Raw genomic sequence first — 15,286 nt, 5'->3', positions numbered from 1 at the left:
TTATTTAATTGTTCTTGAGATTTTTATTTTAAAATAGTTTGTATTTATTTAGCTGAAAATTATATTTTGCCCTCAGTGAATTATAGAATAAACTAACTATAAATTTACACAATAGTATTTTGAGTTATTATTTAAAAAATAACAATAAAATGAACTATTGTTTAAAAAATGAGAATAAAATAGATATTATATTAAACCTCAAGGATGAAAAGAGAAATTTATCAAATTTAAAGTTCCAAGATAAAATTTTATCGTATAGTGAGTTTCACAAAGGTTCTTTTTCTTATCTTATCAATAAGCTAGAGTTTTATTATATATAAATGTATCTGAAGCATAGCTTATTTCTTATCTTACTAACTAAGCAAAAAAGTCTTCATCAACTTTCTTACGAGGTTTTTAAAAGAGATACTAATGTATCATTAATTAACCATTTAGGAAGATAAATTATTCTTTTATGTAGCAATCGTACCTAATTAATAATTACAATTAACTGATGGTTAACATAGATTAACTTTCAACTTTTAATGAACAAATTAGTTGAAGTTTTTTTCAGTGATTTTAACAAAAAGTAAACATTACTTGTGACGGTTGGTTAAAAAAGGGGGAGGCCTCAAGGTCATGTCCGTGACTTGGTGGTGACACAAAAGAGAGGGAGAGGCCGGGCGTGATTTGGGCTACCTTTTAATTTTATGTGGTCAGCACACAGTTCGTTAATGACTTTGTTTTGTTTTGGTAGTCCGATTATGAAGGCAGCGTGGTTCGCTTAACTTGGTCAATTATACATATTGATTTTGCTCCTCCTTTGGTTCATGAACAAGTGGCACACTAATATTTATGTTTTAAGAGTAGTGCTATTTTCAAAGGGTAAATTATTCATTAATTGAGTGATAGTTAATCCGCTAATGAAAACTGTGGTGGAGAGTGTTTTAAGTTTGAGTTTTGCCATAATAATGCCGATGCGTCTTAATTCACAACCACTGAATCAAAGTCATGATGTTGTTACTGTTGTTGCATCATATCATACAATTTATACCATATAGTATTGAGTGTATAAGATGAAATTAATTAAACTCATGACTTCGTGCAAGAATATGATGATGCCCCATCTTGGGCTAGCCAATTATTTTATTATGCAAAGGTGTAATGGTCCCATTGGCCGTAGTATGTGGACAAGGCAATTAGGCAAGCACAATCAAGCAGGAGGCCCGAGAGTCTTAATCAATCACGACCAAAAAGGCACATACCGCCGCCCTTTCACTCCTTTTTAGCCTGCAGCCTACAAACAAACGAATTAGAAAAGAACATCATAAGAATAGAGCCAAAATTATACGTCGCTTAGAAATACTCTAGTTCTTATCAGATCCACCCAAAATGTATCCACATGAAATTTGTTATTAACTTTTCATTTATGTGAAAGATCAACAGATCGTGGCATCTTTGAACAAGTCAAGAAGGGCGTGTTTCTCCACATATAACGGGATGCGATGCAATTTGCCTCTAATTTGGTGGTCTTTTGGGCCTCCTCTAGAGCCTAGAGGCATTTTATGTTGCACAAAGTGCGGGCTTCACATTTTTAAAATTTCATGAAATAGTGTGTAAATGGTAAGACAAAAAATGAATTTGAAGGAAAATCAACTTCTATTGTGCCCGTCTTTGGTGATAGAGAGTGGCTTTAAGAAGTCTGGCAAAACATGAATTAGTAGAGCCAAATCTTACTGTATAAAGTTATGAACGATGTATCTTTTGTGGAGCTGTAATTTGTTATGTGCACATGCAATCAACTTAGGTGGAGTTATATCTTCTAATAGTATCTCTAGAGGCACAATTGCTCTGCTCCATAATATTCATTGTGAAAATACAATGGGTTAATTAATTGTTTATAGTTATAGTTTGTTTACATACCGAAATGTTAAATCAATTAAATTATAACGATGTTTGCTCACAATCTATATCGATTGACCTGAGTATTAAACTATTAATGGGTAAGTAGAAATTGGCCAAATTACTAAGTGGACAAAAATAGATGTAGATTCTATTGAGTTGCTGTAACTTTTATATAATAAAAATTTTACCGTGAAATAAATGTTTATAGTGTGTTAGAAAATATGATTTTTTTTTAATAAATCAAAGGGTACGAATCATTTCCTATGGAAATGTTTCCCGCCGGACAACCATTTGCGAATAATTAAAAGTTAATTTCGCTAAAAGTAAATATTAAATATGACTTTTAAAATCAAAATTTTAGGTTGCATGTGCTCCATCTTTGTTGAAGATCCATCATTATATTGGTTGAAAAAGCCGAATCTAGCGATAGAGAGCAATTGAAAAGAGCTGAGGCGGTATATCTCGCATTACCTCAAGTTATTTCACATTGTTATGAAGACGTTCTTATGTAAATGTCACTTGTATATTTTATTCTTCACCTTCGTTAGTAAGTAAAAACTTTCTCGATCATGTATTATTTTGGTGTTTCTAAAAAATGATATTAAAACTAGATCGCACTTCACTTATCAGTATTGTTGAATTAAATTTTGTGCTTGTGTTTAAGAAAAAAAATATTATTTTTAAAGTTTGAGAAATAATAATTTTAACTCCAAAAATAAGTAAAAATAATAAAGGTTTTCAAATTATAATGTAACAATAAGAAGCCTTCTGCGCATTTGCATTTGGGATTGATAACAATCCGTTAATCTTAAGGGTATTTTAGACTTTTCAATGCAATTTAGCCACTTTCATCAGTCCATTTGCAATTTTCCTTTTCCTTTTTGAGGGCCGCGGCACTCTGTTCAGTGTTCACTGTTCAAACTTCAAAAAGTCGTACGAAAAAAAGGCCATGGAAAATAGGCCGAGAGTTGGAGTCGTAGTGTTCGTGCTGCGTGGGAAATCGGTGCTGTTGGGGCAGCGCCGATCCTCCATCGGTGACTCTACCTATGCTCTTCCCGGCGGCCACCTCGAGTTTGGTCAGTTTCTCACTCATTACTTTTCCATCAAGTTCGAGATCTTTTTTTTTTTTTTTTTAACTCATCACATAAATCAAACTCCATTTTGTTTCATCTCATTTTTTATGCGTAACATTTCAGTTAATTTCTGGTTCGGGCTGCGTCAGGTTTTATCACTAATTACAAAGAGAGAAGAGAAAATATTTTGGATTAGAAAATAAGGACAAAATTGCATTAGATCTAATTTATTGTATCTACATTTGTATTTGTAATAGCTTTGTGGCCCAAGTTTGCGGTGAGCTAATTGCAGTAAAATATCAGATAAAGAGAATATTTTGTGATATATTTTACCACTAGTGAAATTTTGTTGTTCTGTTGGAACTCACTAATGTAGATTTGGCTGACAATATATGTATTAAGATTTAATTAGAGTTCACATATGTGCATCTAAATTTAATCAAGAGATGAACTAATTACAAATTCATGCATGTTTCTAAAGGATTGAGTAATGATATAATTAATATTCACGAGTTCCTAAAGGATTCTTGATAGAATTCCCATCAAATAAGGCTATCAAGACGGAATAAACTAGAAGATCCATTGTATATTTGAGTGTGTTCGGTACTTGAACAACAACAAATTAAGGTACGGTAAATTTACTGATGTTTATGTATTCGATAGATATTTCTGTATTCATAAAGTTTTTCTTTCATACTCAGATTTCTGTTTCTTCTTCATCTTCAGGGGAGAGCTTTGAGGAATGTGCAGCCAGAGAATTGAAAGAGGAAACTGGGTTGGATATTGAGAAATTAGAGTTCTTAACCGTGAGAAACAGTGTCTTCCTGGAGAATCCTAAACCATCACACTATGTCGTCATATTTCTTCGCGCAGCCTTGGCCGATCCCCTCCAGGAGCCCCAGAATCTTGAACCCGACAAGTGTCACGGTTGGGATTGGTACGAGTGGAACAATCTTCCTCAACCATTGTTCTGGCCTCTAGAGAAAATGGTACAAAGTGGGTTCAATCCCTTTCCAATTGACTAGATAATTTGATATTAGAGATTGCTTCTGTTGCTACATTGTCAAGCTCATTCAACATTTTTATGCCATGTATTCTATATTATTACCTAGTTTTCAAATCTTACACCTGAGAGGAATGAAAACAACGAAAACTCATTCATTCAAGCAATGTTTTCATTTCGTTCTGTTTGCTCTTTTTCAACAGTTTAGGCCTTAGTTTGACAGGCTTCAAAAACCCAGCTTGTAACCTAACCATCTCTCTCAAAACCCCAATTAAAACCCTCTCAATATCATCTCCTTTATCTTCAATTGCCCCCAAAACCCTAGCCACTGCTTCCAAAGTACTAACGCAACCCTTAAACGGCTCTTTTCTTAGCACCAACTCGTCGTCGTAAATGCTCCCACCTGTCAAATTCTCGTCCACATCCAAACAAGCCCTTATGGCTCCTACACTTTCCAGAACCCCTTCGCTCGCCTTCACCATCTCTTTCGCGTGCTTCCACGTGGCATCGAACGCTATTAGGAGTACATTGTCGTGGTTGTTCAGCGTCTGTTTGAGATCCGATAGCGTGACTGCGGGTGTTGTTGGGGATGGTGGGAAGAGGTAGATCGTGGCGAACGGGGATTGGTCGGTGAGGTGGGAGTGGAGGAGTTTGCGGGAGAGGTGGGTGGTGACGTGGCGGACGGATTTCGTTAGGAGACGTGCCGTGTTGAGCTTGTGGTGGGCCTCGTGTGGGTGGTGGATGATTAGGATTCTTGTGTTGGTGGTGATCGGTGTGGTGGGGAGGACGTGGCAGAGACATACTGCCTGTGGACGGTCGCAGTTGCCGCATATCCGGCGGCGCTGAGGCGGCGGCGAGTTGCTTCTGCTGCTGGGGTCGTCTGATTCCATGTTTGATGTATGTGTCGCCGTATGCTGATCGATGCTTTTCCTTTCTTTTTGTTCCGCGTAATGGGACAGTCAAAACGCAGCGTTTGCTTTCTTCCATTTTCGCCGTCACTAACCTTAGGCCCACATCTGGAATATTGGCCAGCCTATGGAAGCCCAATAAAACCCACATGGCGGCCAATAGCTGGATGGTAAGTGGACCAAATTAACCTTCTAATACAGTTTAATGTCAGGGCCCTGGGCCCCTGCCGACCGTTAAGAGTTTCAAATTTAATATAATTACTTCCAAAATTTGTTGTGAATATGATTTGAAAATGGCTTACGAGAGAATTTCAATATTGTTATGAAGAGAGAACTTTTTATTCAATATTGTTACATCTACATATCGATATGATTTTCAGGTTTAAAATTTTAGAGGCTGTGATGGAATCCAAAAAATCGTCTACATAACTTTTTTGGTTGAAGTGACGAAGACGGGCATAATCATCTTCGATTCGACAATTTTTAATCAGACCCTAAATTTTATTCTCCAGTAATTAGGTCAGTTGCAGATACAGGATGTTCATCAAAGCTTATCAACTGAACCTTGTTTGTAAACCGAACGAATTTCTATATGTGGCAATGATTTGGTGCATTATTAGCAAGACAATCAATTTGTTAAACCTTAGAAAATTATTTGTGGAAACTAAAAAGCCACTACTAGTTTAATATTTCTCTGAGCTGTTGTAGATTTTTGACTTGGAGAAACTTTAACTGTACAATATAATAGTCATTTTTGTCAACAATTTGGAACTATCATCTATCTGCATAAGGATTTTATAATTAGTCGTTAATACATATCTGATCACTTGTCATTAAGTCGTTGGCTATGGACCATGGTTGGTGATCTACGGCTTTGGTCGATCGGTCTAAGATTAAAAAAAACAAAGGGCCAAAAAAATAAAAATCATAATAACTTGTGATTTCATGTGGGATCGACGGACTTATCATGCTAATTGCTACCTCATAATTCAGCATGCAAGGTTTGACTCACGGAGCTAAAAAACGTCCGCATCTCATGTGGAGCACACATGTTGTCTGTAAATCAAAATCCTAGATGGTACATCTGTCTTGGGATCGCTTCCATTTACACTAAATAATTACACAAATAATTATATGGCTATCAGCCACATTGACGAAGTTTATTGGCTCGATGATTGTAGCCATCATGATTACTGAATAGTTCACTTTTTGACATTGATGCTCTTTTTGGTGTGAAACTGCAGCTAGCTTTATTAATGATTCAGTTTTCTTAGGTTGCGATCGAAACCCATTGTATAAAAAAAAGTGTCATTTAACCAAGAACCTTCTGAATTCACCGCGAAATGACTGCTTGGTCGGGGCACATAGTTAGCTGCAGTATTATGAACTAATAATTCTCTTCTGTTTACCCAAAGGGATAAACAAGAACTGCGATTATTAGAGGATACAAAACACAAAGGTGGCTGACGGGGTGGCTAATGTCTGGGTATATGTGAAATTGGTGGTGGTGGGAGCATGAAATGACTAAAGGGGCAGCCTTGGGGTAGCCCTGTTGGGTACGGTTTGGTGCGCCTTTACCTGCTCGCTCTTAATAAGCTGTTTCCAATGCAAAGTCAGACTATTCAGTCAAGCTCCCCTCCCTCTCTCTCCCTCTCTCTCCCTCTCTCTCCCTCTCTCCTTTTTCTATACAATTTTCAACTTCAGCCCCCACACTTTTTGATAAAGAAATTAGTAAACACAGCACAAACACAAGCCATTGTCTCCTCAGACTCAGATTCCTTTTACTGCATTCCCATTTCAAACCCCTTCTCTTGTCTCTAATCAGTTGTTTGTTTCTTTGTTTCTTTGTTTCCTGCTGCAGTTAGGTGGGGCTGCTCACCTTCTTTTTGTCAGGATTCTCTTCCAAAGTCCTTTCAGTCTCACAAGGCTGACAAAAGATCACACACAACCAAAGAATAAATTCACTTCCCCACATATCAAACTACACACTAGAAACTTTTACACATAATTAATATTACTCTCTCTCCTAATTAAGTAGTCTCTCTCTCTCTCTCTCGCCAAATTCTCTCTGAAGATCATGAGGACAATCATGGCCAAGACTCCCCATGACTCATCTTTCTCTTTCTCCAGGAGATACTTCAACTGGCCGAAAAAGAAAGTTGAAGATGATGATGATATGGAAGAAATCTTAACCGACTCCTCCTCCATGCATTTCTGCGAAGAACATAACAAAGAAGCAGTGGAGCCGGGAAATATTCCAGGGCCAACCCAAGCCACTTCCATGATGCCAGCACGGAAGAAAAAGTCATCAGCTGTTTCAAAGCTCCGATCGGCTCTCACTGTCTTTGGCAAGAGCAAATCGGCATATCACTCAGGTTTAGGCACTCGAGTGGTCGGTACCCTTTTCGGATACCGACGTGGGCATGTCCATTTTGCGTTTCAGGAAGATGCTAAGTTGAGTCCAGCGTTCCTGATAGAACTGGCAACACCCACGAGTGTTCTGGTTCGGGAAATGGCTTCGGGACTTGTCCGAATTGCCCTGGAATGTGAAAAGAAGACCGAAAAGAAAGGCCTGAAGCTGCTTGAAGAGCCTGTTTGGAGGACTTATTGCAATGGCAAGAAATGCGGATATGCAATGAGGCGTGAATGCGGGCCAGAGGAGTTGAAGATTCTGAAAGCTGTGGAGCCGATTTCGATGGGAGCTGGCGTGTTGCCAGGGGATAATGAAAATGGTGAAGGGAATGGAGCAGGTGGGTCCGAAGGTGAGCTGATGTACATGAGAGCCAGGTTTGAGAGGGTTGTTGGGTCCAAAGATTCTGAGGCCTTTTACATGATGAATCCTGATTGCAGTGGAGGTCCTGAACTTAGTGTGTATCTGCTTAGGGTTTAGCTTTCAAGGTTCAAGTTATAACCAAGACTAAATTTGGAAAAAAAAAAAAGTTGGAGAATGGGTTTGTTGAGATCTGATCTCCATGTATTTTGCAGTTTTTGGTTTTGTGGAATGGGAATGCAAAAGCATGGTAAGATTATAAGATAAATGTGGGCTATGGGTATATGAATGTATAGGTATTAATTCTCTTTTTTGGGAAGTGGTAACAAGGAGCAAATGTGTTTCTCTTTCCGAAAATTTTGTGATCTCTCTGTTCTTTTTCTTGTCTTGTGCTTGCTGTTATTCATATAAACTCTCTGGTCAAATTGGTTTTATGGGTTCACATTATTCATTGTATTCAACAAGATGGCACATAATAAGCCATCGGCACACTTGCTTAAATTGTGTAATGGGGCTTGTTAGGGCTGGTAACTTGTTAGATGGCACATTAATTTTGCCTTAAATGGAGTGATTAAGCCAATGGTTTGATTTATGGTGACCGTTTTACATGGAATCCTCTTAGTTCTTAGTTGTAGTATTCAAACTATTGGGCAGATGCACATGAATTTGCCGCAAGTCTTCGTTCAAGAACATCCAGAAGCAATTTACTGTATTTATTAGGAACAGTACTGGTCCATTTGGAGATATGGCACCATTGATAATTTTGCCACCACAAGAAATAGCTTTTAGTAAGTTGAGAATTCCTCTGGGTCTGTTAGTACTACCCTTTGAACTTTTAATTGGGCTTATTTATAATTTATGTGCTCGGCTAATTCGACCTAATAATAATAATATTTACTAAAGCAAAATCTTCCCGGACAAATGTCTTCATCGCCAGCTGATTTTGTTTACCCAACCAAATCAAAATCTCCCCTTCAAATATCTTCTAAATAAACATATAAGCAATTAGGCATCACGAGATTCAAAAATGCTTCCAACCCCATACATATAATCATTTATTATATTTTCAAATCAATTTTAAACATTTTCTTTGATGCGTATTGATTACAGCTAGGAGGAGCAAACAAAATCCGTTGGGATTCCTGATATTGGAGATGCTATTTTGACTGAATCTAAGTTTCAAAGATTCTTGCTTTGGTTGTTAGTTGTTACATGTAGATGCACGAGTCCAAGTTATTGCCTTATCAATTAACTTTAGTTTTTTAAATTTTATCTTCTCCCGAATTGAATAATAAAATTCCCATTTATTTTTGTCTCCATATCTTCAAAATGGGCATGCCACATTCCCAATATTCATATCTTTTGTCTTAAGTGATCGAACCAAATTACTTATCTTGGAAGTTGGAAGCAGTACATAACATCTTTGGTTTTAGAGAATTACACATCTCGCAAAGAACTTTGTGGTCTATTTATGTAAACTATGTTCCATAATAATATACTGAAAATTCCACCTATTTTGAAATGAGATAAAAGTTTTGGGAATAATCATTATCTTTCAAATTCTTGATTGCATATCCCCAAGTTTGCACTCATATTTTCTTGGTTTCGCATTCGCCAATTCTCCTCTCATTTATTTAATATATGTATTGGGACAATAAGATGTCGTCTTATTCCGGTCTGGTTACAAGTTTGGACTATAAAATGTAACTGAGACGGGATTGTAGTAGTCGGTTTTAAGGTGTGTTGATAGCATCACTCTCTTAGTATTAGCCAAGGATCCACTTTAAATGAGCCTCTATCTGAAAGCCCAATAAATAAAATCGGGCTTCATCATTTGGCGGAAGTTAAGGCCCAGTTTTGCCCCTACAAAAGTTAGAAAGTGGAAATAATTTGTTTTTGGTTAATTTGATACTTTTGGCAAAAGGGCAAAACGTGAGCGTACTAAATAGCTTCTACGTTATTATTATCTTTTTTTTTTTGGCAGTTTGGAGAACGAAAAATGCTAAACATATAAATTAAAATGGTACCAAACACTATGTTAGTTATTGAATGAGATTTACTATAAATTTTCCTGTTTTCGGATGTTTATAGGAGACGTCTTATCAATAGTTGGTGACTGATGTAGCCTAACTTACAAACTAAGGTAACTTTTAAGTTGTGCAAGGGTGGGAAGAACTAATGCCTTAAATTGTCTAATGTGCATGTAATATATGGAATTAGGTTTCTGTAGTTCTCTTTATAAATGGGTGCATCAGAGCGAGGTTTATGAGTGGCTGGACACTAATAATAACTTAGGGAAATAAGCCATGGTTGCAGTAGGAGTTCTTCACATGAATGCTGGAGATGGAAAAACTAGCTATGCCAATAACTCCTCCTGCAGGTCTCTTTTAATTCTTTCATTAATTTGTGATTATATTAATTGATTGATTACTGCTTGTAAATTTTGGTGATGTCAATTTATCAGAAAAAAGTAATCCTGAAGGCGAGGGCATTCCTGTAGGAAACTATCAAAAATTTGAGCAGTACACGAAGTACTCTCCCAAGCAACTGCTGTTTCAATGTTGCGGACTTGGGTTGTTCTTCAGGACCATATACTCTCTCGGTCATATCAGAAATCATTGCATTATTCATGGAATTTGTTTGTATATGTTCAGAAAATCACAGAATTTCAGGTGTTTCTCAGTGATCTCCCTGGAAATGACTTCAACACCGTTTTCACGTCTCTTTCTGCTTTCTAGTATCAGTGGAGCCTCAAAGCAGCTGACCAAAATTTATTAGACCCTTTTGAATCTTGTTTCATACCAAACGTCCCTGCTTCCTTCTACACAGGCTTTTCCCAAGCCCGACTATTCATTTTATACATTCTTTTTACAGTCTTCGCGGACTCTCTAAGGTTAATTAGACTGCTAATTATAAATTGCATATGAGTTAGTATTTTCTTAAATAATGACTATAGAGTAATGATTAGTGGGTGACTAAACTCGCCCTATGGTTAGTGATAGTGTCACGTGACGTTATTTGATTAATTCAAGACTTTAATAATATTTACAAAGTCACAAAATTCTACCATATATTTTAGATATTTATCATAGGATGGGTATTAATACTCACTAGACTATACCTTTCCTGCTTTCCCGGTTGCAAGGTTTCGAGCTAACTACAGGATTTGCTTCCTAGCTAATAATACTAATTAGTAGTATTGAACTTCGAACTAAAGATTTTCTTTACCTCTAGTTGGAATCCGCCTTGTCCACTTGCCACTCATTTCAAAAGCTACTATTTGAGATCTTTAAAGTGAATTCCAAATCAGTCTTTGTGCTTCCATTCCCCTTACACTTGCTTTTGCTAATATATGGTGAATCAGCAGCCCCTTAAAGATAACCTTATTTTTATATTAACTAATAACTTTCATATTTGTAGCTAACCAATAGTTGAGGTTTATTGTCATTAATACTAAAAATTAATTAATGATTTTATAAAAGTAGATTTAAGACACTATAAATCCATCCTGAACTTTAATCTAGATTCTAAGCTCGGAAGTCATGATGTTGTAAACTCATCCCGCATAAAAATTTGAATATATATACAAACTAACAATGCTGCGAATTAATATTTATAAAGTTAGGTTCCGGAAAATCTTTGGAATAATAAGTGGAATATATACATGGCAAAGTCGAGCCCTGACGGTGTATAAAAGCTTACTTAGAGCAATTCCGGAGAGATTTGTCACTGTCTCTCAGCTTAGGATCCGAAGAATTAGTGCGTGGAGGATGTATGTTTCTTACTCTCCTTGGGAGGAGCATTGCTATTACCGCTTGGAGCTGCTAACAATATCTCTCCTTCAATTAGTCGAGGAGGTTTCCTAGTTTTTCTGTTCAGGATTTGAGTGTTCCCTCCAGCGTAGAGAAGTTTTCTCGACAGAACCCATGCTTGCTACTCATTTTGGAGGCCGTATGGTGAATCCCTCGTTCGCCAAGTATGCCAAGCATGTGGCTCAGCATCTGGCTCTTCACGACCACCAAGAAGTAAACTACTAAACTAGGATTGGATTACAGATTGTCATCCCGTTGCCAATTTTCAGTCTATTTCAAACCAAATTTAAACATTTTAATTCATGCATTATTAAGTGTGTTATTTCTCGTCTCCCATCCATGAAAAAAAAAAGGTACAGATCATGTTGATTTCAGCCCAGAGGCAAGAGCCAGATAAAATCCATTGGGATTCCTAATATTTGGAGTATTATACTGATTAAATCTAAGTTTTGAAGATTTACTTGGGTTACTCCGCGAGTTTATTTTCTTTACTTTTTTATGTTGAAAATGCACCATCAATAAAAAGATAGAAAAATTTTAATTTTATGTCTTTTGTGCCTTTTGTACTAAATCTTGTGCGGTACATTTTGCATTATCCTTTTTTGTATATTTCTTTGGGCTTATCAGTAATTTTCATTTCTTTTTGTTTCCGTATATTCAAAATGCTTGTTCTTCAAGGCGGCGTGTCATTTTCCTTCCCGATAATTAAAATCGGAGGTGTTTGATAAAAGTGCAAAGCTATTTGATGAAATGCCCATGAAGACCCGTTTTGGCGTGAAAGCAAGAATTTGAATTTAAGCTCTAATGTAAATACAATTCATCAACAGGAAGCAGGAAGGAAAGCTCATGAAGAATCCAGAAGAATGACAAGGACTACTTGAATCACGGGTCGGTATTGATGCTGCAAATTGAAGGGTTTTGATTTATTAGTGAATGGAGACAAACAGTAAAATTACAAACCTTATCACTATTGTTTGAATTCAACGTGTAATCTCGGCCCTCGATCACTATTTTAGGTCAGCAGGTGTATAGTAGAGTTGATGTGTATGTATTGCGCAGAAATGCAATGGATGAAATAGGTCGGCTTAGACAAATTTGTTGTGCAATTGTTCATTTGTTCTTTATATTCTCTGCATACGTGGGATAAGGTTCAGATTTTCAACTCCAATTCCTATACGTTTTCTTATGTGATTTTATCAAACGTCTTACCAAAATACTTTGTAATTTGTCTTACATTAGGTATATTGGGATAACCTCTTAAATCAGCCGGCATGTCATACGATCAGACTTTTGAGTTTTGTACAACACACTCCTGCATCCATTTATACAAAATCAAATTTGTTTTTTTTTTTTTAATAGATTTTCATTTAATGAACTTTTTTAAATGAATGGTGCTACAGAATGGCCAACAAGATAAACGGAACAACATCGGGAGCCGAATAATCAGAACGCTCCCATGGGCCATGAAAAGAAAGGAGCATTACAAATAATAGTGCAGTTTTGCAATGGACAATAGCTTTCGTTGGGTCAGGGAACCAGCAACAGCCTCTCTATTCAGGGCCCTTAACAAGCCCGTTTTCACATACTGGTCTGTTTCTGCCAACATTTAATTGGTCCAGCCCAATATTACTGGGGCTACCGGGCTAGTGCCGATGGAAGCCACACTGTGTGTGGTATTAGGTAAAAAGTTTGTGGATGAAGTTTTGAAAATGTTCGATGGTGGTTGTTCTTTTTTTTTAAAAAAAAAAAAGGGAAAAAGAAATAAAAAAGCAACACATGGGTTAATTTTCTTAAAATATTATTTAAAAGTAATATTTATCAAACATAATCAATTTTTATTTTACAATTGTTATAATCTTTACACCAATTCAATATTACTGCACCAACTTAATGTTTGACAGATCCGAATCACATAGTCTATATATATATATATAACATCCTAATCACATAGTTGTTAAGTTATCCGATTTCTCTATATTTTTTATTATAAATATTATGAAATTGTAATGCTACTCAAAAACAAAAAATAAAAAAATAAATAAAAGAATGGACCATAGCATATTTAATAGGGCGGAGAATTAAAAGATCTCGTATCTTTCAATCCATGATTTTTCTCCGATTCTTGACTATTAGACAATACTATAATCTCCGGATTTACAATTACAGTGAAGACTGATTCTTCACAAAGTTGTAATGTTTCAGAAAATTTATATATATTATCAGTTGCAAGAAGTCAAAGGAAGTGGACTCTAGGATAGATATTAAACACACAAATATGTTCAAAGAGACATTATGATGCTTAGTCGCTATAATACAGGCTTTAATTTGGTAAGCTAAAAACTGCTTGCATTGGAAATAGAGAGCTGGTGGTTTTAAGTCTTAACCTAATTTGTATACGGCCCCATCAAAGTAGAATGCACAAATTCAAACTATTAAAGCAGTGATGAATCCTTCTTAATTATGAATTTTAGGTTAAAAAAAGAAAATTCATTGATGATAATTTTTCAATTAATTTTTTTTTATTTGGCCGATAAAATTAACATAATCTTTCATGTGAATTACACCTTAAGACGTGCACGATATCAAGCAGCTTAATTATAAACTTCACCACCATCTCTGTTTCTTTTTCTTACTTTAGAAAAATGCATTAATTAAGGCTTTTGACTAAGTCATCGCCTTGGCAAATTATGGGATTTGTGACATTACTTCTTGTGCTGATTTTCCTTTTATTATTATATGAATAGCGTGGTTGCAAAGAAGTCATTTTATAAATTTATTGATCACACTTTCAAAATAAACAAGTTATTACTCACAAAGCTAAACAAATGTGTAGGATATAAAATTTATACGAGGATAAACGAAAAGCACGTGCATGGATGAATAAAACATGGGAATAGATGAACAAAAAGAAACAGCTGTTTACAACTACCACATTGTAATATTAATAATATTTATTTATAATTCATTATTAATTTTTCTAAGATAATAGATGAACAAAAACCAAAAAAAAAAAAAAAAAAAAATTTGCTCGGTCAAGTGAGTCTCTAAGATATATCTAACTTTATTTATATTAATGTGACATTCCCAAAAATCTGTATCTATAAATATGAATTATAATCACTTATTCATATGCACTGTCATATGCTCATAAAAGGAATACAATTAATATAAAATAATTCATATATTTTCTCTCATAAATCTCATTATTACTTTCTCTCACTTTTTACTGTTTTCTCTTCATCCTGATACAAACCCTTAAATTCTTAAGAAAATAATGAAGGACCATGGGATCCTTCAAAGTGTCCAGCAAAATGAATGCCGAAATTTAGGAGACAATTTTCCAATCTTTAAACTCTTACTTTGCATTGGAAAATAGTAAAAGAAAACCGTGAAACACGACCAATCTAACAGCAAAAATTAACTTAGCCGGAAAGAAATTAAGAGTAATATTATTTGATGGTCTTGAGATTTGGCCATTCATCAAACGAGGAAATTAATTCATTGCACACAAATCTAAAGGGCACGTGATCAAAGCCGAAATAATTGCATTCATTGTGTTTCTACATTCTTTTCGATATCAGAGCAAGAGAAAAATTTTGTTCTTTGGGTTATTTTTCTTTATAATCATTTCCCATTAGATTTATTATATAACACTTAAAAGGGTCACCTAGCGACTTGTATTTTAAGCCTAACACAACTTGTTTAGGGCGTTCACATTAATAATATCAATTATGGAAATTAAGAAATTACCCCAAGGACTCAGTCTAGAAATATATGTGTAATGCATATCGTGTATGTTAATTAATTAATTCACGGAATCAAGCATAAATATTTCG

General features: G+C 35.6%; 3 protein-coding genes across 3 annotated transcripts; 2 read left to right on the top strand and 1 right to left on the bottom strand.

Annotated features, from left to right (window-relative positions):
* The first annotated feature begins 2,750 nt into the window (after positions 1 to 2,750).
* Positions 2,751 to 4,077, top strand: LOC102616605 (nudix hydrolase 1). Its single transcript, XM_006484327.4, has 2 exons — positions 2,751 to 2,960; positions 3,684 to 4,077. Exons 1-2 carry the CDS (start codon positions 2,834 to 2,836, stop codon positions 3,980 to 3,982), a joined length of 426 nt encoding a protein of 141 aa, XP_006484390.1. The 5' UTR covers positions 2,751 to 2,833; the 3' UTR covers positions 3,983 to 4,077.
* Positions 4,078 to 4,101: 24 nt separating this feature from the next.
* On the bottom strand, positions 4,102 to 4,964 carry LOC102616316 (uncharacterized). The gene has a single exon (XM_006484326.4). It carries the CDS (start codon positions 4,848 to 4,850, stop codon positions 4,116 to 4,118), a length of 735 nt encoding a protein of 244 aa, XP_006484389.1. The 5' UTR covers positions 4,851 to 4,964; the 3' UTR covers positions 4,102 to 4,115.
* Positions 4,965 to 6,132: 1,168 nt separating this feature from the next.
* LOC102616909 (protein MIZU-KUSSEI 1) lies at positions 6,133 to 8,139 on the top strand. The gene is made up of 2 exons (XM_052439105.1): positions 6,133 to 6,434; positions 6,730 to 8,139. Exon 2 carries the CDS (start codon positions 6,946 to 6,948, stop codon positions 7,756 to 7,758), a length of 813 nt encoding a protein of 270 aa, XP_052295065.1. The 5' UTR covers positions 6,133 to 6,434; positions 6,730 to 6,945; the 3' UTR covers positions 7,759 to 8,139.
* Positions 8,140 to 15,286: the final 7,147 nt, after the last annotated feature.

This window comes from Citrus sinensis, chromosome 4, assembly GCF_022201045.2.
Source record: "Citrus sinensis cultivar Valencia sweet orange chromosome 4, DVS_A1.0, whole genome shotgun sequence".
Lineage (NCBI taxonomy): Eukaryota > Viridiplantae > Streptophyta > Magnoliopsida > Sapindales > Rutaceae > Citrus > Citrus sinensis.
This window is presented reverse-complemented; position numbering and strand designations above follow the sequence as displayed.

What these genes read in the sequence shown, in the direction of transcription:
- LOC102616605 (XM_006484327.4), top strand. Translation starts at nt 2,834, where the DNA reads ATGGAAAATAGGCCGAGAGTTGGAGTCGTAGTGTTCGTGCTGCGTGGG. An exon ending in CGGCGGCCACCTCGAGTTTG is followed by an intron (nt 2,961 to 3,683) that starts GTCAGTTTCTCA and finishes CTTCATCTTCAG; the next exon opens with GGGAGAGCTTTGAGGAATGT.
- LOC102616316 (XM_006484326.4), bottom strand. Translation starts at nt 4,850, where the DNA reads ATGGAATCAGACGACCCCAGCAGCAGAAGCAACTCGCCGCCGCCTCAG.
- LOC102616909 (XM_052439105.1), top strand. Translation starts at nt 6,946, where the DNA reads ATGAGGACAATCATGGCCAAGACTCCCCATGACTCATCTTTCTCTTTC.